Source organism: Ictalurus punctatus, chromosome 21, assembly GCF_001660625.3.
Source record: "Ictalurus punctatus breed USDA103 chromosome 21, Coco_2.0, whole genome shotgun sequence".
Lineage (NCBI taxonomy): Eukaryota > Metazoa > Chordata > Actinopteri > Siluriformes > Ictaluridae > Ictalurus > Ictalurus punctatus.
Window position 1 is genome coordinate 7,515,115 of NC_030436.2, and position 22,397 is coordinate 7,537,511.

Consider the following 22,397-nt stretch of genomic DNA (forward strand, 5'->3'; position numbering starts at 1 on the left):
AGTGAATAGGTACCACCACACACAGCCCTAAACATACCAGTAAGTGGATTGCCATCAATTTATAAATTGCTGCTAGGTGTGAATGAGTGTGTGTGCGCGCAGTGGACTGCTTTCTGATCCATGGTGTATTCTACCTTCATACCCAGTTTTCCCAGGATAGAGCTTCATCTCTACCCTGATTAGGATAAAGCACTTACTGAAGAATGAATGAATGAATGAATGAATGACTGTGTACACTGATTGCCACTTTGTTAGACACGCCTACAATTTTGGTGCCACTTGTATGTGTATAATTGAGGAAAAAAACACTTTGTCCAAATATGAACAAAGATAAGTAGATGTACCTAATAAAGTGCCTGTGGAATATGACTGTAAAATGGCATATTTTATTGTACTGTTATTGTGTACACTAATATATAGTGTATTAACTGTATAGTGTATACATTTTACATTATATAGCCAATACATGACCAATCACACCCATATGAGTGTGTTGAACATCCCATTCCAGATTTAGTCCCCCTCTTTGCCGTTATAATAACCTCTACTCTTCTGGGAAGGCTAGATTTTGGCATGTGGTTGTTGGGATTTGTGGGATTTCATTCAAACACGAGCATTAGTGAGGTCGGGCACTGATGTTGTGTAAGGAGGTCTGGGGTGCAGTCGGTGTTCCAGTTCATCCTAAAGGTGTTCAGTGCAGTTGAGTTCAGGGTTCTGTGCAGAACACTTAAGGTGTTCCACTCCAACCTTAACACACCATGTCTTCATGGAGCTCGATTAGTATACAGAAGCATTGTCATGCTGGAACAGGTTTGGACCTCTTAATACAGTGAAGTGAAACTGTAATACTACAGCAAACACAGACATTCTACACACTTGTGTAGCAACAGTTTGGGGAAGAACCACATATGGCTATCTACTGTATGATGGTCAAGTTATTCACATAGGCTATTTTGGTGTTTGGTAGCGCGCGCGCCACCTAACGGCCGCGACGTTTGTATAGAATTTTTGAAGAAATTTTAACATTAAAAGTTTTTGTTTCGGAAAACAATAACAACAACAACAACAACAACAACAATCCTATTATATCTGACGTGCTTTAATAAACTTTAATGCCTTTTGCATCGTAATTTTGCGCCCTCACTATACAGTCGAATCGAATATTGTTGCGCTGGACGACGTGATGACGCAAATATTAAGCGACGCGTCCGGTCGCTAGTAGCAATAGGATGAATCACAAATCGTTCTCTGTAGGGCATCTAAGGTTGTCAAATGTATTTCTATTGTACCCTATTTAGTGTACTTATACAGGGATCATTCAGGCGTTTGGGTTACAGAACAGATTAGTGCTCAACTGCGCCCTTACTTGTGAAACTCACGCTTCCTCATGTTAAGCCGCACTATCTGTTCTAGACTGTATTTGCGTTATGTTTTGTTGCAGAAGAGAATATTAGTCGATGATAATATTTTATTCAGACAGTTTTGCAGCAGGATGGACCGCGCAGTTGTGCGCTGTGTGCCCTCGGAGCCCAAGCTGACTATTTCATTCACAGTGTCCGGTAGTTACAGACACATGCTAAGGGAGCAAACAGAGGAGCTGGGTAAAGTGTTGGCCCGGATATCTAACGGTATTATCAAGGCGCAGAGCAAAGGGAAGAAGTCGAAGAGGAGTAAAGGTGAGAACACGAACACGGATGCGGCTGAACCGGTGGTGCGGCTTTATTTTAACGGCGACTTGGTGGCTGAAGACGCGCTGAACCGCGACGCGTGGCAGGACGGCGCACTTCTGCAGATCGGAGACGCAAAATACAAAGTCGAACGCAATCCTCCGACTTTCACCACAGCACAGCTCCCTGCGTCAGTCCTCGCCGGATTTCCTGTCTGCCCCAAGCTGGAGATTGAATTCGGGGATTTGAGGTTCTGTGTGTTTAAGTGGTACAAGGAGAGCTCTCCCAATGCGCACACACGTGGAGAAGAGGACTCCTGGGTGGAAGCAGGAAGCGACCGAGTGTTTACACCATCCAATATGGACGTGGGCTTGAGACTGAAGCTGAAATGCATGCCGGGAAACGAGTCCAGGTTAGGCCTTGAGCTAGAGCTGGTAACTTTAAGCACAGTGGAGGCTGGTCCAGGGGTTTGCACGTTTGACAGCAGACACTTGTACACCTGCAAGCTCACGAATGACTCCACGACCAGGGTTGTGACCTACAACATCTTAGCAGACATCTACAGTCAAACTGAGTTCTCTAAAACAGTCCTGTACCCTTACTGCGCTCCATATGCGCTTGAACTCGACTACAGGCAGAACCTCATCAAGAAGGAGCTTTCAGGCTATAATGCAGACATCATCTGTCTCCAGGAGGTGGATAAAGGAGTTTTCGGTGATAGCCTGGCACCTGCACTGGACGCATTCGGCATGGACGGGGTGTTCAAAGTGAAAGAGAAGCAGCACGAAGGACTGGCCACGTTTTACAGGAGATCGAAGTTCAAGATGCTGTCTAGACACGACGTGATGTTGAGCGAGGCCTTAGAAATGGACGCACTCCATAGAGTGCTCCTGGAGAAACTGTCCACCAACCCAGTGCTGAAAGCGAAGGTGGTACAGAGGAGTACAACATTGCAGGTATTACAAGTTCTAACCACTCACACCGCGGTGGTCCGGTTCTTTACAACATCCAGGGTCAAAGTTCATCCAGGTTTAACAAGGGGTTGGTGCTTATCTGATTAGCAAGAAGTGGGTCAAGTCAGGGAAAAATCACTAAATAATGCTGAAACATTGGACATCTTGTCGATTTGATTAATGCAAATCTTTATTCAGGGAGCACAGTATACAAAACAGGTTGTGCTGCTACCACAACTGGTGTCTTTGTGGAATTTCACATGTTCCACCCATGTGGGTGTTCTCTGGTTTCTTCCCAGCTCCTAAAAACACGTCCGGTAATCCGTAGAGGAACATATGGGTTGCAGTCAGCAACTACACATTGAACCTATATACAGGTGCATCTCAAAAAATTAGAATATCGTGGAAAAGTTTTGGGGGTTTTTTTTTTGAATAATTTAATTCAAAAAGTGGAGCTTTCATTTATTCTAGATTCATTACACAAAGTTAAGTATTTCAAGCCTTTTGTTGTTTTAATCTCGATTATTACAGTTTACAGCTCACGGAAATCAAAAATCCAGTATCTCAAAATTTCAAATAAAGAATTTAATACAGAAATGTCGACCTGAGAAGAGCTCTAATCAGATAATTAACTCAAAACAGCTGCAAAGGTTTCCTGAGCCTTTAATCTCTCCGTCTGGTTCAGTACACAAGCACAATCACGGGGAAGATGAAAGTAAATTGCGCATTTCATTTGGAAATCAAGGTCCCAGAGTCTGGAGGAAGAGTGGAGAGACACAGAATCCCAGTTGCTTGAAGTCCAGTGTGAAGTTTCCACAGTCAGTGATGATTTGGGTTGCCATGTGATCTGCTGGTGTCGGTCCGCGGTGTTTTCTCAAGTCGAGTCGCTGCAGCGTCTAGCAGGAGATTTTAGAGCACTTCATGCTTCCATCTGCTGACGAGCTTTATGGAGATGCTGACTTCCTTTTCCAGCAGGACTCTACACCTGCCCACAGTGCCAAAACTATTAGTAACTGGTTTGCTGAGCATGGTATTACTGTGCTCGATTGGCCAGCCAACTCGCCTGACCTCAACCCCATAGAGAATCTATGAGAGACTCCAGACCCAACAATACAGACGAGCTGAAGGACGCTGTCAAGCAACCTGGGCTTCCAGAACAAACACCTCAGCAGTGCCACAGGCTGATTGCCTCCATGCCACAGATTAACATACTTTTCAGAAGGTCGACATTTCTGTATTGCAAATTCTTTATTCTAGTATTTTGAGATACTGGATTTTTGTGAGCTATAAGCCATAATTGTCAAGATTAAAACCAAAAAAAGGCTTGAAGTATTTCACTTTAGGTGTAATGAATATAGACTATATGAAAGTTCCACTTTTTGAATTAAACTAGGGGGGAAGAAAAAAAAAAAAAACACTTCCACCATGTTCTAATATTTTGAGATGCACTTGTAGTAGGTTGACCTGATGAACTGGAAACCAAGCATATTTTCTCACACCCATAATCTCCTTCGTATGACCTTTTAAAGGCTTACTCCATACCCACACCACTGTAGGTTTATGCTTCTCTTAGCGGACTGTTCAGAATGTCCAAATTATTCGTGATTCCATGATGTTTCCTTTTCTCACCATACTTTCAGGTATTTTTGTGATTATATGCTTGTATTAAATATTTCGTAATTGGGTTTAGGAAGGGGTGCTATACATATTCATTTTTATTTGCTTATGTTTGATTGTTTTTTCTTCTTGGTAAGGTAACTGTTTTCCAGTCCATATGCGATCCATCAAAGATAGTGTGTGTCGCAAACACACATCTCTACTGGCACCCTAAAGGTAGGAAACCTTGGTATTGGATTTGAATTTCTGTTGAACTTGAATTATAAGCACACACCTTAAAGAAATACTTTTCTTTTCTTCCCCAAGGATCAAATGTTCGATTAATACAGATGGCTGTGGCCCTAAATCACCTGAAGAAAGTCATGGCGGAAGAACACGCCAGCACTCTGATATTCTGCGGCGACTTCAACAGCACGCCATCATCAGGACTCTTCCAGCTGCTCAGTCAGGGTTCGATTGTAGAGCAGCACACTGACTGGGCATCCAATGGGCCTGAGGAGCTTCTTCAAATGGAGCTTCACAGCCCCTTTCAGTTGACCAGTGCGTGCGGAGAACCGGACTACACCAACTTCGTAGGAGGCTTTAATGGTTGTCTGGACTACGTTTTCATTGAGCCGCAGACATTGCAGGTAGAGCAGGTTATTCCTCTGCCCAGTCACGAGGAGGTCACCACGTACCAGGCCCTTCCCAGTGTCTCTCACCCATCTGACCATATCGCTTTAGTCTGCGACCTCAAATGGAAATAAGGTTGAGACGCAGCCTCAGCTTTCGTTCAGCAAGTGAACGTCTAGATCGGGTTTTAAATCTACAGAATCACGTTCCCTTCTCCGGCTGAGGGTAGAACACTTCACTTTCTGATTTATCAATCTGTTTGACTGAGGGATTATTGTGGTGATATTTACATCTATAAAGAGCATGAACAACTTTGATGGCTATGAAACCTTTTTTTGATCATGAAAGCAGTCCGTAAAATAATCCTGGGAGTACAACATGAAAACGATAAATGCCAGCTTGATGTAATTAAATAATAAAGTATTATAGATTTGGGTACACAACCTAAAGCAAAAGTTCTTTAAGTCACAATCATTTTATTTCAGGCTTTAATAGGAATTAGAAACAAATCATGGAGAAAAAAAAGAAAGGGACAAAAAAAAGGACTGATATGATTGCAGATGCCCAAATCAACTGGAATATCAAAGCACTTCTTTCAGCACGTATATACAAATAAATCTGATATCTCGTTTGGTCATTTTCAATTTAGGTGAATGTTATATGAAAATAAAACGGCCACAGAGCAGGAAACGAGCATATTTTAAGGCAGTTGTAAATGCAGGTAAAGGCTGGTTATATAGTGAGATGGTCAAGTCAGGCATCATAGTCAGTAAGCTGCATTAAGGCCAAATAAATCAGTAAGTCAACTCAAATTTTCATACAAAAACAAATCTGTAACCCCCCCTTTAACCACCGGAGTACATAGTTATCCATCTGCTTCTCGTTATTATACATATTGGCGTTACATAGTTTGGTCTAAAGTCATTATTTATTGAAGGAAGCTGCTCAGATTAAAATGCATGCAAAATTTAGCTACATAAAAATGGAATGAGTGCAAAAAAATGTTTGTATAAATATAAATATGTTCCCATGTTTAAGGATAAGTTCTCATTCCCATCACTTGATTCGTGTTGAAATTCACCATATATATTTCAAATCAAACTAAAACAGGCATACAGCTACACACACCTTACTGAAATGTTGAAATGAACAGAACATAAAAGCAGTCGATCAAAAAAAACAAAACAAAAAAAGCTAAAGTTGCTTCGGGGCAAATTTGATAGCCATGAGCTAATGTGTATACATATATAAGTGAGTATATCCATTGTCTGTCAGTTATGTGATCATGTCCTTTGTTAAAACACCCCCTTCGTGTGAGCCAATTAATGTAGCTTAACGTTTGCTCAGCTGCTCGGAAAGCCAGTCCAGTCCTTCATACAAACCTGTTCCCTGAGTGGCACAGGTCGCCTGAACATACCACTGTTGGAGCAGAAAAATAACACAAATTTAAACATTATAACAGATTAATTACAGGGCAGTAGAGTACACTGAGGTTATATCGTTTCACAACCAGTTACTAACAGTCAAACTAAAGTACGTCAGAGTCCATACAGGATTTTACGGAGTTTATTTGAGATTGTTGCAGCTAAAAATGCTTTATTTTGCTGTGGCTTTTTTTTTCAAAATTAAAACTACTTGAATTGGTGAAACTGCAATTTCATGGTGATATTTGTTGGTAAATGAGACCTTTTAGCCATATTCATTTTCAACAAATGAATCGAAGAGGGTTTTGGCAGAATGCGCGTTGTGATGTCACATGACGCGTCTTGGCCCAAATCTACAGTAATTTAAAGTTTCTGATGGCAGCTGATTGAGAAAGGGAAGAGCTTTGACAATTTAATTGATTTACCCTCTCTGGTAAAATCGGTGAACTGACATGGTTTGATGACATGTATCGCTAATCAAAAGTGGGAACATTCAAACGTAAACATTGGTGCCATTCAGTCATGTTTCTTCCTTATCCAGATCTTTCTATGGGAAGAATTTGTAGCTCAACCTTCATAAATTGTAGGTGAACACCCCTGATCTATGAGAGGTTTAAATGAAAGATTCCCTAACTCCCAAGCGGTACAACAGAAAAGCATTCGCCCGACTATTGAGATCATGCCCAGGCTAATCATTGCCAGAAGCCCCGTCAATCACAGCGATGCTAGCCAAATAAAAGACTGAGTGTGTCTAAACTTTTGACTGCTAGTGTACTTACGGTTCTGCTCCTGAGCGTCTGCAGGCCGAGCTTGTCCGTCAGCTCACTGATCGCCATGGCGTTGGGCAAATCCTGCTTGTTTGCGAACACCAGCAAAACTGCGTCTCTGAGCTCATCCTCTTGAAGCTATTCCAGACATAAAAAGATGAGTTAGAAGTCAGAAAACAGCAATATGACAGTGTGGGACAGAAAAGAAAAGGAACACGTTTATCCCACGTTTAGCACAAGTATTATTGTTAAAATTATACAGTTATTGTTAAAAGCACTATACAAATAAAATTGTAATGAATTACATAATTACAACATGCCAGTATAGCCACTGTTTCCATCAGGACCAGAGCTGGGTATCACTGTTCTAAAGCTATAGATATATATGCTACTCCTAAACGTATGACAACTTGACATTGTGCCATGTAGAAATTTAGATAACTAAATTACTAGATTTCACTAAATAATAAACCAAATGATTTGTAGTGTAAAGAACTGGATAACTGACTTGTTTTTTGTTTTTTTTTAATCATACTGGAAGTTTAACACATTGTGTGGAGCGTGAACACACACTGGGTGTAAAGTCCAACAACAAAGGGATTTGAATATTGTGATGTTTGGGCGTGGCTCACTAACCATTTTCTGCAGCTCTTCGGCAGCTTCCTGTGCGCGCTCACGATCGTTGCTGTCTACCACAAAGATGAGACCCTGCAAAAACAACATAAAAAGATTTACGTTCTCAGCTCAAAACACTTTCTTTTGTTCCTGTTGGTGCACTGTGAACCCGAAACAAAACAAATAACGTACGAACCAAAAGAATCAAATTCACTCTGATTCAGCGTAAAAGTTGTGAAAGTGCCCACAAAAGAGCAGCGACACTAACAGTTACACGCAATCCTCAGAGAAGCAAGTCGCTGTTAAGATCCGTATCATAGTGCAAAAGACTGTATGTTGCTTGATGTATCACGGTTTTAATGTTTCGTCTATATTCAATCTTTAAACTCTTACGCATGGGTCAGAGAGTCACGCATCTCTGAATCCTTTTCTTCAGTCAAACATAAACAGTGGAACACAGAGACGTTCATATTTCCATTTTGTGTCTGGCTGAAACAGCCAGGATTACACTTTGCTTTCTCACACTTTCTTTTATAGCAAGTTAGCAAGGCTGAGTGACCAGACTCAATCACAGATCTTCATGAAAGGACGATTAGATCCCAGCATAATAGGGGCAGTGTGAGAGAGAGAGAGAGAGAGAGAGAGAGAAAAAAAGAGAGAGAGACTAGGTTTCAGACTGACAAAGCAGAGAGAGAGAGAGAGAGAGAGAGAGAGAGAGAGAGAGAGAGAGAGAGAGAGAGAGAGAGACCCTAGGTTTCAGACTGACAAAGCAGAGGGGGAGAGAGAGACACTATGTTTCAGACTGACAAAGCAGAAAGAAAGGGAGACTAGGTTTCAGACTGACAAAGCAAAGGGAAAGAGAGAGAGAGAGAGAGAGAGAGAGAGAGAGAGAGAGAGAGAGAGAGACAGACACACACACTATGTTTCAGACTGACAAAGCAGAGAGAGAGAGAGACACTATATTTCAGACTGACAAAACAGTAGTGTCTATGTGGGTGCATCAGCATGATATAGTTACCTGTGTGTTCTGGAAGTAGTGCCTCCATAGAGGTCTGATCTTATCCTGGCCACCCACATCCCAAACAGTGAAACAAATGTTCTTGTACTCCACAGTTTCAACATTAAAGCCTGCAGCAGAGAAATACAAACTCATAAATCATCAAAAAAGACAAATCTGATCAGGCAATGCTCAAACACAGGCAGAAGCTGGTGACAAATGAAAGGGAAAAATCAAACATTAACATTATCTCGGTAAGATTTGGGGCCACTAGGAGCTGCCAGAACAGCTCCAGTTCTCCTTGGTATTGAGTCTCCATGTCTCTGGAACGGTACTGGAGCAATCAACACCATTCTTCCTAAAAAAAAAAAAATACTGGACAAGAACTCAAAATCTCCCATTGGTGTTCATTTCAATGCCGTAACATGCGATTTATATCATTTTCTTCCTCGAGCACCGCGGATGGGGGCGGAGTCATAATGGAAGAGACCACGCCTGTCAAGATAGAAATGTTTCATTACAGGATAAAGGAGATGAAGCAGAAGTACCTTTCATTGATATGCAGTGGGCTTAACTCAAAGGGGGACAAGCTGATCCAAACAATGGCAGAAAAACAAAAACAAATGCCTCCGGAGCATAACAGAGACGCAGGTTTTTCCTTTAATTTGTTGCCCATCTGTATATCCTTTAGTAAAGAGCATTGATTTGCCGACAAAAAAAACAAACAAACAAAAACGGTTGGTTGGTATAACAGCTTTAAATTTAACCAGAAGAAATACTTTAGTGTGCTTGTACAGATAACAATTTACACTGATTATCCTGTTCAAAAGTTTAGACCCCCCGGCTCTAAATGTATCGTGTCACCTTCGTGAACATTAGTGAACGTTTGCACCTTTTGTAATAGTCGGGTACGAGTCCCTCAGTTGTCCTCAGTGTGAAAAGATGGAGCTCATCAAAAATCATATAGTTACTGCTGGAAAGGAGTCAAATATGCAGAAGATGCTGGAAAAGGAAAGTGCAGGACCTGAAGGATTTTTCTGAACAACAGTGGGCAGTTTAACTGCTCAGGACAAACAAGGGACTCATGAACAACTATCACAAAACATAAAAACGTTGATCATCCAGGTAACACACAGTATTAAGAATCAAGTGTAAGTAGTCACGTTGGCAATAATTACCTTATCTTAACGACAAAATATAAAATGTGACTCATTGAGTTGTAGTCTAAAGTGAAACAAACCTATAGTTGGAATCGTCGTGACGATTTCTCCAAGTTTAAGTTTGTACAGAATTGTCGTTTTCCCGGCAGCATCAAGGCCAACTGCAAGAAAAAGAGGAGTCGATATTTACATCAGATAACATGAAATGTCATTTAATTTAGTTCAAAGGCATGTTAATGTTAATGTAATTGTTGTAATACACTGACGCTTCCATAGTAACACCTTACACCGTGACAAACAAACAGATTTTAAAACGTGCCATTATTTAACAAATGAAAGTGTATAATCATTGTGTCAGCGCTTTTTATATATGATTGACTTAAAGACAAAAAAAAAAAAACAAGATGTAAGTGAGAAAGTAGTTTTGCAACATTAAATGTAACTATAAACAGCTAAAAATGTATGCGACAGTTCGTTAATACACTAAGAATGTAATTATTGGCAAATTGCTGTGGTTTAAGAGAAATAAAACAATTTGGGATGTGCATTATTGTTAAATAATCATCCTCAGATGGAAGCAAAACACACAAGTATAAGTATAACTCCAATCAATTCGCACGTGTACACACACACACACATATATATATATATATATATATATATATATATATATATATATATATATATATATATATATGTGTGTGTGTGTGTGTGTGTGTGTGTATATATATATATACATATATATATATACATATACATATATATATATATATATATATATATACACACACACACACACATATATATATATATATATATATATATATACACACACACATATATATATATATATATATATATATATATATGTGTGTGTGTGTGTGTACACGTGCGAATTGATTCATATACATGTATACATATATAAACATATTATATATATATATATATATATATATATATATATATATACATACACATATACACACACACATACACACACACATATATATATATATATATATATATATATATAATATTATGTGTGTGTGTTCATTCATGTGTGTGTGTGTGTGTGTGTGTGTGTGTGTGTGTGTGTGTATTCATTTAGATGTTCGTTATATATATACACACATATGCATATAAAATGTCTGTGGAGCTCAATTCAACAATTTGCATGCACCAACATTTGTTTTTCAGAATTACACCAAGACCCTATTCGGAAAGAAACCTTATTCAGCATAAAAAAACGAAGTTTCTGAATCAAACGAGAGAAATATTTTATCCAGACAGCTAGCTATAAACTTTGCAATGCTGTTGCTAAAAGCGAGCTAGCTAACCAGCTAAACGGCTAACTCCTGCCAACACACCACTACTCTAACTTGGTTTAGTGACTCACCCATAAGAATTCGCATTTGTTTTTTGCCGAAAAGCCTCGAGAAGACGCTGGAAATGGTCAGCCCCATTTTAATTTTCAGTTCAGAGAAGATTAAAGCGACGTGTGAAGCCGGAGTTTAGTTTGGAGATGTTTCAGAGAGTGGCTAACAAGCTAGCCGAGTCCAGCGCGCGCGCACACACGCACACACATATACACAGAGAGAGAGAGAGAGAGAGAGAGAGCGAGAGAGAACTATCAGACTCAGAGCTTCCTCCGTCCTTCTGCGCCTCAAAATCATAGACAGACAGAAGAAAGAAAATGTCTCTTTCTCCGTCCAGAAAAAATAAAAAGTGAAGAAAACACTGCAGCTGATTATCTTCACCACGTCACTGCTCCACTGCGGCCGGGATGACGTCACACGTGCCACATCACAGGAACAGGATCAGGCACGTGCGCCGAGGAGTCAGAGCAAACACATCCATAACCCCCTCTGTATTTATTAATTAACAATCACAAAATAATTACTAAGTTAATTTCCATCCATCCATCCAGCTTCTATACTGCTTATCCTTCAGGGTCATCTGGAGCCTATCCCAGGGAGCATGGGGCACAAGGCGTGGTACACCCTGGACAAGATGCTAATCCATCGCAGGGCACACTCACACACACATTCACACCCTCACTCATACACTACGGACACTTTGGAGATGCCAATCAGCCTATCTTGCGTGTCTTTGGACTGGGGGAAGAAACCGGAGTATCCAGAGGAAACCCCCGCAACACGGGGAGAACATGCAAACTCTACACACACAGGGCTGCAGTGGGAATCGAACCCCCGACCCTGGAGGCATGAGGCGAACCGCTAAGCCACCGTGCACCCTAAATTCATTTAACTTTCAGAAAACGATTACCCTTAATTAAATGAAACTTCACAGATTAATTACTCTTATTTAATGCTTACAAAATAATCACTCTATTTAACACCAATGAATTAATTACTTTTACTTCTTTAACGCGTAACAAAATAATTACAGTTACACATACTGTATATAACACTTACAAAATAATTACTCTGACTTCATTGAACCTTAACGAAACCATTATTCTTAATTAAATTGATGTTCACAAAATAATTGCTCTTTGTGAATGTAACACTTACAAAATAATTAGTCTGAATTCAGTTAACATTTACAAAATAATTACTCTTACTTACAGTTGCAATCAGAATTTTAGCACACATACCCAAGAATATTACTGAACTTGAGGCCATTGCTCATGAGGAATAGTGTAAGATTCATCAGGAACACTGCCAGAAGCTGTGCGTCTCATTTGCAGCAGGTCATAACAGCAAAAGAGTGCTCTACTAAGTACTAAAGATGCTTCCCATGAAGGGGTTGAATCTGAGGCAACATTATATCATGAATAATTTTGAGACTGGAGAATTCATTATAAGTTGCATTTGCAGTTGAATTTGGGGAAACCACTTGAAGCATGCGTTGTGTTGAATTATATCAATTGCTTTTGATTGATTTGTTCACTGCAAACAGTTGAAAGTCTGTACATTTTGACAATAAACCTGATTTGCAATGGGGGTTGAATTATTTTGTTTGTAGCTGTGTAAGACACTAACAAAATACACTATATGGACAAAAGTTTGCAGACACCTGATCATCACATTCATATGTGGGTTTTCCCCAAACTGTTGCCACAAGATTGGAAGCACGGAATCGTCTAGAATGTCTTTGTACACTGTAGTATTACAATTTCCCTTCACTGGAACTAAGAGGCCCAAACCTGTTCCAGCATGACAATATCCCTGTACACAAAGTGTGCTCCATGAAGACATGATTTGCTGAGGGTGGGGTGGAAAAAATCGAGTGTCCTGCACAGAGCCCCAATCTCAATCCCACTGAACACCTTTGGGATGAACTGAATCACTGCATCCCGACCTCCTCAGCCAACATCAGTGCCTGACCTTACTAATACTCTTGTGGCTGAATGAACACAAGTCCCCACAGCCAATGCTCCAAAATCTAATGGAAAGCCTTTCTAGATGGAGTGGAGGTTATTAGAACAGTAAAGGGGGACTAAATCTGAAATGGGATGTTCAAAAAAGCACATACGAATGTGTCCACATACTTTTGGCCATATAGTGTAATTACTCTTACTTATTTAACTCTTACAAATGAATTATTCTTACTTAACACATACAAAATAATTCATTATTCTTATTTAATACATGTTTACATGCACAAGTTGAATGAAAAAGATTTTTATTTCAGCACTTGAATACCTAAACATGTATAAATTATTCAGCATTGTTTAGCTCTAAAATGTTACACAAGTTAAATATAATACAAAGCATGCTGTATTTTTTATTTTATTAAATGAAAACTCAACCCTGACTGTGAAACACATTAAATCTCTTTCTACTGAACTCTCTGTGATGTGTTTAGAGATTCTGGTGCTGTATGTGTCCTGTGAGAAGTTAATGCCTGTGTGCTGTCCTGACTTCACAGAGGAACGTTGCTAGCACAGTTGCAATAGGAGAAAAAATGATCTCAAACTATTTATTGGAGTTGTATAGCTCTTTATTCAAGAACATTCCACCCAAATAAGACGTTAGGTCCAAGTTCACACTATTTGTAGGCTGAAATGTTTTTGAGATTTGGAATAAAATCTTTCAATTCAAGAGACCAGACAAAAAGGTTAACTATCAGTGGTTTTAAAAGTGGGGGCCGCCAGGGGGCGCCCAGGGGGCCTCAACAATTTGGTGTGAAAAATAGATAAATACATGATTTTCTCCTTCTCACTCTCAGACAAACACCCACCCACCCACACACACACACACACACACACACACACACACACACACACACACACACACACACACTCAATTCCTAATGCAATATAATGTAAAGATGTAAGATGTAATTATTAATAAAAAAAAGGGGGGAATATATTCAGAAGTCTGTATTTTTAATGTGTTTTAAAGACATCGTGCAAAAGGGGGGCCTCGGTCAAATTTTAATGTCATTTGGGGGGCCTTGAGCGGGAAAAGTTTGGGAACCCCTGAACTATAACAATGCAATACTATCCGTCCATCCATCCATCCATCCATTTTCTGTACTGCTTATCCTTACTGGGTCGCAGGGAACCTGGAGCCTATCCCAGGAGGCATGGGGCACACGGCGAAGGACACCCTGGACTGGGTGCCAATCCATCGCAGGGCACAATCACACATTCACAAACACATTCATAAGCTATGGACACTTTTGGACATGCCAATCAGCCTACAATGCATGTCTTTGGACTGCGGGAGGCCCTAAGGCACCGTGCCCCCCAGTGCAATATTAACTGTAATGAAATATAATATATCTTGTATCATATCATACAGTATAATTTTAAAATATGGACTCAAGTACATACAAATTCTGTTGTTCAAGCAGGCAGAAAAAACATCTAGCTCTCTAAGGGGTTCTGGGGGGAATCCTAAAAGGTTCTATGTAAAACCCTACAACAGAGGGATTTTACTATCAAACATGGTGTCAGGTTAAACCCCACTGATGAGAGAAGACTCTTTTATCCATTTTAGGACTGTGATTGTACAAAGTCCACATGTGTAGCAGTAAAGATTTGAAAAAGTAAAAAAACACAACTTTTTAAAACGGTATTTAAAGTGCTAGTCTTGTTCATTAAACTCTATGTGACCCAAAGAAATTTCTCTGATTACAGTGATATTTGAAAAAAATAGATATTTTTATTTCCATATTTATATTCCATATTTGTAGTAAACAGCCTTTTGTAAAGTCAAACCCAAGAACAAACAATACAACAAAAATTATTCTAAGATGTAAGAAAAAGAAAAGGTCATACATTACATTATCATAATATGCATAACATTATTGACAGATTTAAATACAGTAAAATAGATTTCAAATCATTTCACTTAGTGCAATCAATCATATTTTATTGTTTGGAGAGCTGATCTGAAAGCCAGTCCAGTCCTTCATATAAACCTGTTCCCTTTGTTGCACAAGTTGACTGGACGTACCACTGAGGAGAAAGAGACAGAGAGAAAGAAACACATTTTTCCATCATAAGAGTTTGCATATTAGCCGGATGGTTCCAAAAGAAGTCAAACAACATTACAATTGAACTAATCTAATATTCTTATCATAATTATGATCTACTCACCGGTCTTCCTTTCAGTGCGTGCAACCTGAGTCTCTCGGTCATCTCGTGGAACGGCATCGCATTGGGCAAATCCTGTTTGTTAGCAAGAACCAACACAGCGGCGTCTCTCAGCGCATCTTCCTCAAGCTGAAGAGAAAAAACATAATTTTTCATTCACAAGACGAAGATAAATGCAGATAAATACAGATTATAAACAGAATGATGGATTTATTTACCATCATCTGCAGCTCCAAAGCAGCTTCCTGGACACGCTCACGGTCACTGCTGTCCACCACAAAGATGAGGCCCTGCAGCGACACACAATATATGAGCAGGCTCCTTTAAACAAAAGACACCAATCTAATGTTTAAGAACACGTAGATTAGATTCCTAATCTAAACCAGACATGCTTTAGATAACTTGAAGGTGGTCATGATATTAAATGGAAATTATTTACTTGTCCTGTGAAGTATAATGTCGTGTTCGATCATCAACTCACCATGGTGTTCTGATAGTAGTGTCTCCAGAGGGGTCTAATGACATTCTGTCCTCCCACATCCCACACAGTGAAGGAAATGTTCTTGTACTCAACCGTCTCAACGTTAAAGCCTGATTTATGTCATAAAAACAGAAACATTAATAATAAAAAACTAAAGGAATGAGGGTTTAATTCTGTGTCATTCGACGACCAAAAACTTACCGATAGTTGGAATCGTTGTGACGACTTCACCCAGTTTGAGTTTGTAGAGGACAGTAGTCTTTCCGGCTGCATCCAGACCAACTTGGAGGAGAAAAATTAATTATTATTATTATTATTATTTACATTATACGTGAAGTAGTCTATGCATTAAAGTGCACATATTATGGTTTTGAAACGTGGCTAATTTTGTTTTAGATGTCTCATACAATAGATTTACATGCTTCCAAGGTTAAAAAAACACTTTAATGTGCTCCCCCTAGTGTCACAAACGACTCATTAAATGATTCATTCTAAATTATTAATTTATCATTTAGGTGTTTAGGTGTAAATTATTATTAATTTAGGTGTTTAATTAATTAAACACCTCCTTTCAAACAGCATACTCTGCTCTGATTGGTCACAGTATGTTGCGATTGGTCTACCGCTGTCAACGAGGAGCCAATGATGACCAGAGGCGATGCTTTTTGTTACAAACCTACATAGGTTAGTACAGGTAGTAGCATAAGTCTCGTTTCACCATAACGACTCGTTTCACCTGTTCAGAATCGGTTCCTTCTTTTAAGAGTCACTAACTCTGCAGAGTTTTTACATTCCCAAACAGCTCTATAACACACTACATGAAAGGTAATATTTGAAAAATCATAATAGGTGCACTTTAACTTAGTTATGCGATTTCATGTATTTTGTACAAAGGCTATACAAATTCAAAGTTCTATAATAGTAAGTATAATAGTATGAATGCATTATTTTACACAATAAAAGCAACCCTGAACGCACTCACCCATCAGTAATCTCATCCGCTTCTTCTCTATGAGACGTGAAAAGATGGAGGAGAAAACAAGACCCATGATAAACAATAAGAAATCAAATAAATAAATATATAAATAAATAAAGACTGAAATAAACGCTGTCAGCGACGGATTCAGGGATCTGTTCTTCCTTATAGATGTTCTTCTTGGTTGGTTGGTTGGTGTGTGTGTGTGTGTGTGTGTGTGCGCGTAAAGAGCCGCTCTCCTCGGGTTTTATAGTGAGCCGCGCAACCGTGCTTTCGCTTTGAAAACACGGAAACACGGACACGCGCGCGCTTCCAACAGACACATATACACACACCGAGAAACGCATGGACAGGAAGTTTTTCTCCAGTTAAGTTCAACGCGTTCCAAATTGCGTTACTTCCGGATCTCCGTTAGGGCTAAAAGTGATTAGTATAATTAATCATTAATGAATGTTGTGTGTATGTACAAAGGGAAAACAATTAAGTCTATTTAAGATCTTTAAACACGAGAGAAATGCAATCATGTAGAATACTTACATATACATCCACCTGTACACCTGGTCATTCATGCGATTTATCCAGTCAGTCAATCCTATGGCAGCAGAGCCATGTGTCAAATCATACAGATCACAGGTCACAAGCTTTATGTTCACATCAAACATCAGAACTGGGAAAACATGATCTCTGTGACTTCAACCAAGGCCGGGTTGTTAGTGAGTATTTCAGAAACTGTTCATCTACAGTCAACAATCTCTAGAGTTTAAACACAAACAAACAAACAAACAAACAAGAACCCTTCGGAGAGGGGCAGTTCTGTGGGCGGAAATACCTTGTTGATGAGAGAGGTCAGAGGAGAATGGTCAGACTGGTTGGAGCTGACAGGAAGGTTATGGTAACTCAAATAAGCACGCTTTACGCTTTACAAACATGACACGCCGAAAAGCACCCCAGAACCCACAACACATGGACTCTTGAGGTGGATGAGCTACTACAGCAGAAGACCTTCAGATCTCAGTCCTGTCAGCTCAAATCGGGAATACAACAGGCAACAGTGGGCACAGAGTCACTGAAACTGGACAGTTAAAGATTGGGGGGAAGCCAAGGCGATGTTTTGGCAAACTCAAGTGTTTCATACCATTCTGTGTAAACTCTAAACTGTTTTGTACAAAAAAAACATAAATAAAAAGAAAACAGCAGTTTATTAAATACACAAACAAGCCCATCTAGCACCAACAACCATGATGGTGTTCCTAATAAAGTGGACGGCAAGTGTGTGTGTGTGTGTGTGTGTGTGTGTGTGTGTGAAGAGTTAAACACTAATGGCAATTACAAACCCTAATCTTCATTGGTGACTTTTTGCAATTCATATATGGGTTATAATGCATGAATTAACACCACAAAAGGACATTTGAGTAACAGCTACGCTGTTTTTAAAAGGGTTTCAAAAGAATAATTATTCTCGAATATTTAAAATAGTAAAGTATAATTATATTCATAACATTTGTCCTTTTTTAAAGCGATTTTACACTAAATCACTATGTAGCTTATGTTTCAGTTAAATATTGAATAATTTATTGAAAGCAAGGTGTTTCTCTCAGATGTGTTCTCAGGAATAAGAGCTATATGAGTTTTTAGAAGGTATAGTATACTATTATTATTATTATTATTATTATTATTATTATTATTATTATTATTATTATTCGCTAAAAGGTATTCCCAAAGCACGGGAAGTGACGTCATTTGGAACGCGTTGGACTTGCCTGCTGTGAACCTGCCCTGCTGTGTGTGTGTGTATGTGTGCTGGAAACGCGCACGTGTCAACCGAGCAAACCGAAAGCGAGCGCGCGCTCTGTTCTCTATATAAACCCGGCGTGCGGCTCTTTCCTCACAACACTGATAGAGACACTAAGAGAGCGAGAGAGAGAGAACGAACGAACGAACGAACTATCAGACTCAGTGCTCCGGAGTCTTACTCTTCCAGCATTTACTTTTTTTTTATAGTCGTTAACACAAGGCTCTTCATTATGGGAAACTTTTTTACCTCCATCCTATCTCGTCTCATTGTGAAGAGGCCAGTCAGAATACTGATGGGTGAGTTCATTAATCCCACTGACTCCTTTCTGTTGATTTCTTGACTCTGATTGATTCATTTTCTATAACAGCAGCTCAGACTGTAATTCAAATCATAGGTTTATATTAATGCACTATTTTATTTTAAACTATTTTATACTAGGAACTCATTCAGAGGGGCTTGTATGGTGGTATTTTATATATATATATATATATATATATATATATATATATATATATATATATATATATATATATATATATATATTAAAAAGTGCATTTGTGCGGTTTATTTGACGGTTATGGATGGAGTCTCTATTGTCAGTGCTGTGTAAGAGTCAGTAAGAGTCCTCAGGACAGAGGAGTTTACGGTTTCTCACTGGCAAGCTGAATTTTTGTTTTATTCACTTAACAAGAGAGAGAGCGAGGGGAAAAAAAGACACAGAGGGAATGACTGTTATATATTTATTGCACTTTATAACATAAGCAATAAGAGCAATTAGCTTGTTTCCTGGACATTCCAAACATAGCTATAAATGTATAAATATAAACTATAAACATAACTATAAATGTATAAATATTAACTATAAATGTAACTGTAAATGTATAGCAAACTATAAAGACAACTATAAATGAATAAATATTAACTATAAAGATAACTAAATGTATAAATATTAACTATAAATGTATAAATATAAACTATAAACATAACTATAAGTGCTTGAAGTCAATTCAATTTAAATTTAATCAATTAAAAATTGATAATAAAAGGTCATTGTAGATGTTGTATAAGAGGAATTTAACACTTCAGGATGTCCTGTTAGTAGGAAATAATTAACTTCAGGGTGGTAAGAGTAACTCCGTTTTGGGTCAAGCTTCACCACACACCCTGTCGCTGATTTTTTTTCCTCTTATAACACCCCCCATCATGATTTATTCCTTACATAAAGCATGACATAGCTGGAAATGAATCTGTCGCTGAAGTGAAATGAATGAAATGAATTTCTCTCCTTTAGTGGGTCTGGATGCAGCTGGAAAGACTACGGTGCTCTACAAACTCAAACTGGGTGAAGTCGTCACAACGATTCCAACACTTGGTAAGACGAGTAAAAAGTTTGTGTCAAGAAAAAAAAACAAAGCCAGTTTTCCTTTCATGTTAACTCTACATGGGAACTACATGATCGTAAGATGCTAGTCTTCTCTACATGTTTGAAACATAAATAATGAGATGAAACCAATAAACATGACTCGCCAGACTGTGTCTGAAATATGATATAAACAAAGTTGTACATTTTTCAGAAATTAGCCATACATTATCAGATACTCGAACACATTATTCATTGACGTGTACAGGCTTTAACGTCGAGACAGTTGACTACAAGAACATTTCCTTCACTGTGTGGGACGTGGGCGGACAGGACGTCATCAGACGGCTCTGGAGACACTACTTTCAGAACACCATGGTGAGTCGATGATCCAAACTTAATCTACATTATAGTTTAGATATATCTATCTATCCTATCCATCTAGCTATTTCTGTCTATCTATATATCTATATCTGTCTCTCCATATCTACCCTATCCATCTATATGTCTCTATATCCTACATCTCTCTATCTATCCTATCCATCTATCTATCCATCCATCTATCTCTCTCGCTATCCTATCCATCTATCTATCCATCCATCTATCTCTCTCGCTATCCTATCCATCTATCTATCCATCCATCTATCTCTCTATCCTATCCATCTATCTATCCATCCATCTATCTCTCTATCCTATCCATCTATCCATCCATCCATCTATCTCTCTATCCTATCCATCTATCTATCCATCCATCTATCTCTCTATCCTATCCATCTATCCATCCATCCATCTATCTCTCTATCCTATCCATCTATCTATCCATCCATCTATCTCTCTATATCCTATCCATCTATCTATCCTATCCATCTACCCTATCCATCTATATGTCTCTATATCCTACATCTCTCTCTCTCTCTATCTATCCTATCCATCTATCTATCCATCCATCTATCTCTCTATCTATCCTATCCATCTATCTATCCATCCATCTATCTCTCTCTCTATCCTATCCATCTATCTATCCATCCATCTATCTCTCTATCTATCCTATCCATCTATCTATCCATCCATCTATCTCTCTCTATCCTATCCATCTATCTATCCATCCATCTATCTCTCTCGCTATCCTATCCATCTATCTATCCATCCATCTATCTCTCTCGCTATCCTATCCATCTATCTATCCATCCATCTATCTCTCTCGCTATCCTATCCATCTATCTATCCATCCATCTATCTCTCTCGCTATCCTATCCATCTATCTATCCATCCATCTATCTCTCTATCCTATCTATCTATCCATCCATCCATCTCTCTCTCTATCCTATCTATCTATCTATCCTATCCATCTACCCTATCCATCTATATCTCTCTATATCCTACATATCTCTCTCTCTCTCTCTATCAATCCTATCCATCTATCTAGATCTCTATCTATCCATCCATATCTCTCGCTCTCTCTCTATATATATATCTATCCTATCCATCTATATCTCTCTATATCCTACATCTATCTCTCTCTCTCTCTCTCTCTCTCTCTCCCTCCCCAGTGAATTGTTTAACGGTTCTGGCATTAGTTTTGGAAAATGAGATTCATATATTGTGTCACTGCAGGGCCTCATCTTTGTGGTGGACAGCAGCGATCGTGAGCGCATCCAGGAAGCTGCTTTGGAGCTGCAGAACATGGTAGATAAATCCTTCCTTCTGTTTATCTGTAGCATGTACAGTAATGAATGTAGCGCATGAAGCTTTTCTTTCTCTCTTTCTCTTCAGCTTGAGGAAGATGCGCTGAGAGAGGCCGCTGTGTTGGTTCTTGCTAACAAACAGGATTTGCCCAATGCGATGTCGGTCCATGAGATGACCGAGAAACTCAGACTGCACGCACTGAAAGGAAGACCTGTGAGTAGATCATAATTATGAGAACATTATCAGACTTAACCGTAAGGTTGATGTCTTTTAAATCTTTTATCGGTTCCCATCTGTCTCCTCAGTGGTACGTCCAGTCGACTTGTGCGGTAATCGGAACAGGTTTATATGAAGGACTGGACTGGATAGCTGCTCAGATGTCCAAACGATAAAATTGCACAACAGTTACACTATTTATATACAATGTATATTTGAGGGGATTGACTGTATCTTGAGCACTTTAAGACATTTTGCAATTTATTATTTTTTGTAAATATCACTCACTATGTATTTCATTTTTGAGCATTGCTTACTGTGCCTTTAAAATGATTTTTGTTGAATTAAATGTAACATGCTGATCTATAATATGTATTTCTATGACTGTAAAGCATTAAAACAAAAAGCTATTTAATTGTAAAGTTGTGGTTGAGGTTTCTCAGCTCGAATCGTTCCTTTTTATTCTTTTCTTTTTCTTACCTACACTTTGAGCAAGACTATT

The 22,397-nt window shown here is 38.9% G+C and overlaps 4 protein-coding genes across 5 annotated transcripts; 2 read left to right on the forward strand and 2 right to left on the reverse strand.

The window, feature by feature from the left end:
- Positions 1 to 1,202: 1,202 nt before the first annotated feature.
- Positions 1,203 to 5,607, forward strand: pde12 (phosphodiesterase 12). The gene is made up of 3 exons (XM_017450512.3): positions 1,203 to 2,623; positions 4,375 to 4,453; positions 4,544 to 5,607. The coding sequence occupies exons 1-3, from the start codon at positions 1,388 to 1,390 to the stop codon at positions 4,981 to 4,983; spliced, it is 1,755 nt and encodes a 584-aa protein (XP_017306001.1). The 5' UTR covers positions 1,203 to 1,387; the 3' UTR covers positions 4,984 to 5,607.
- Positions 5,321 to 11,614, reverse strand: arf4a (ADP-ribosylation factor 4a). Its single transcript, XM_017450513.3, has 6 exons — positions 11,209 to 11,614; positions 9,893 to 9,973; positions 8,674 to 8,783; positions 7,677 to 7,748; positions 7,053 to 7,178; positions 5,321 to 6,268 (listed from the first exon to the last, which is right to left on the reverse strand). Exons 1-6 carry the CDS (start codon positions 11,273 to 11,275, stop codon positions 6,182 to 6,184), a joined length of 543 nt encoding a protein of 180 aa, XP_017306002.1. The 5' UTR covers positions 11,276 to 11,614; the 3' UTR covers positions 5,321 to 6,181.
- Positions 11,615 to 14,925: 3,311 nt separating this feature from the next.
- On the reverse strand, positions 14,926 to 17,451 carry arf4 (ADP-ribosylation factor 4). Of its 2 annotated transcripts, XM_017496460.3 has the most exons (7): positions 17,376 to 17,451; positions 16,845 to 16,871; positions 16,064 to 16,144; positions 15,863 to 15,972; positions 15,600 to 15,671; positions 15,385 to 15,510; positions 14,926 to 15,243 (listed from the first exon to the last, which is right to left on the reverse strand). In XM_017496460.3, exons 2-7 carry the CDS (start codon positions 16,858 to 16,860, stop codon positions 15,157 to 15,159), a joined length of 492 nt encoding a protein of 163 aa, XP_017351949.1. In that variant the 5' UTR covers positions 16,861 to 16,871; positions 17,376 to 17,451; the 3' UTR covers positions 14,926 to 15,156.
- A 1,181-nt stretch (positions 17,452 to 18,632) lies between these two features.
- LOC108254967 (ADP-ribosylation factor 4) lies at positions 18,633 to 22,317 on the forward strand. Its single transcript, XM_017450511.3, has 6 exons — positions 18,633 to 18,929; positions 19,925 to 20,005; positions 20,262 to 20,371; positions 21,608 to 21,679; positions 21,767 to 21,892; positions 21,985 to 22,317. Exons 1-6 carry the CDS (start codon positions 18,863 to 18,865, stop codon positions 22,069 to 22,071), a joined length of 543 nt encoding a protein of 180 aa, XP_017306000.1. The 5' UTR covers positions 18,633 to 18,862; the 3' UTR covers positions 22,072 to 22,317.
- The last annotated feature ends 80 nt before the right edge of the window (positions 22,318 to 22,397 follow it).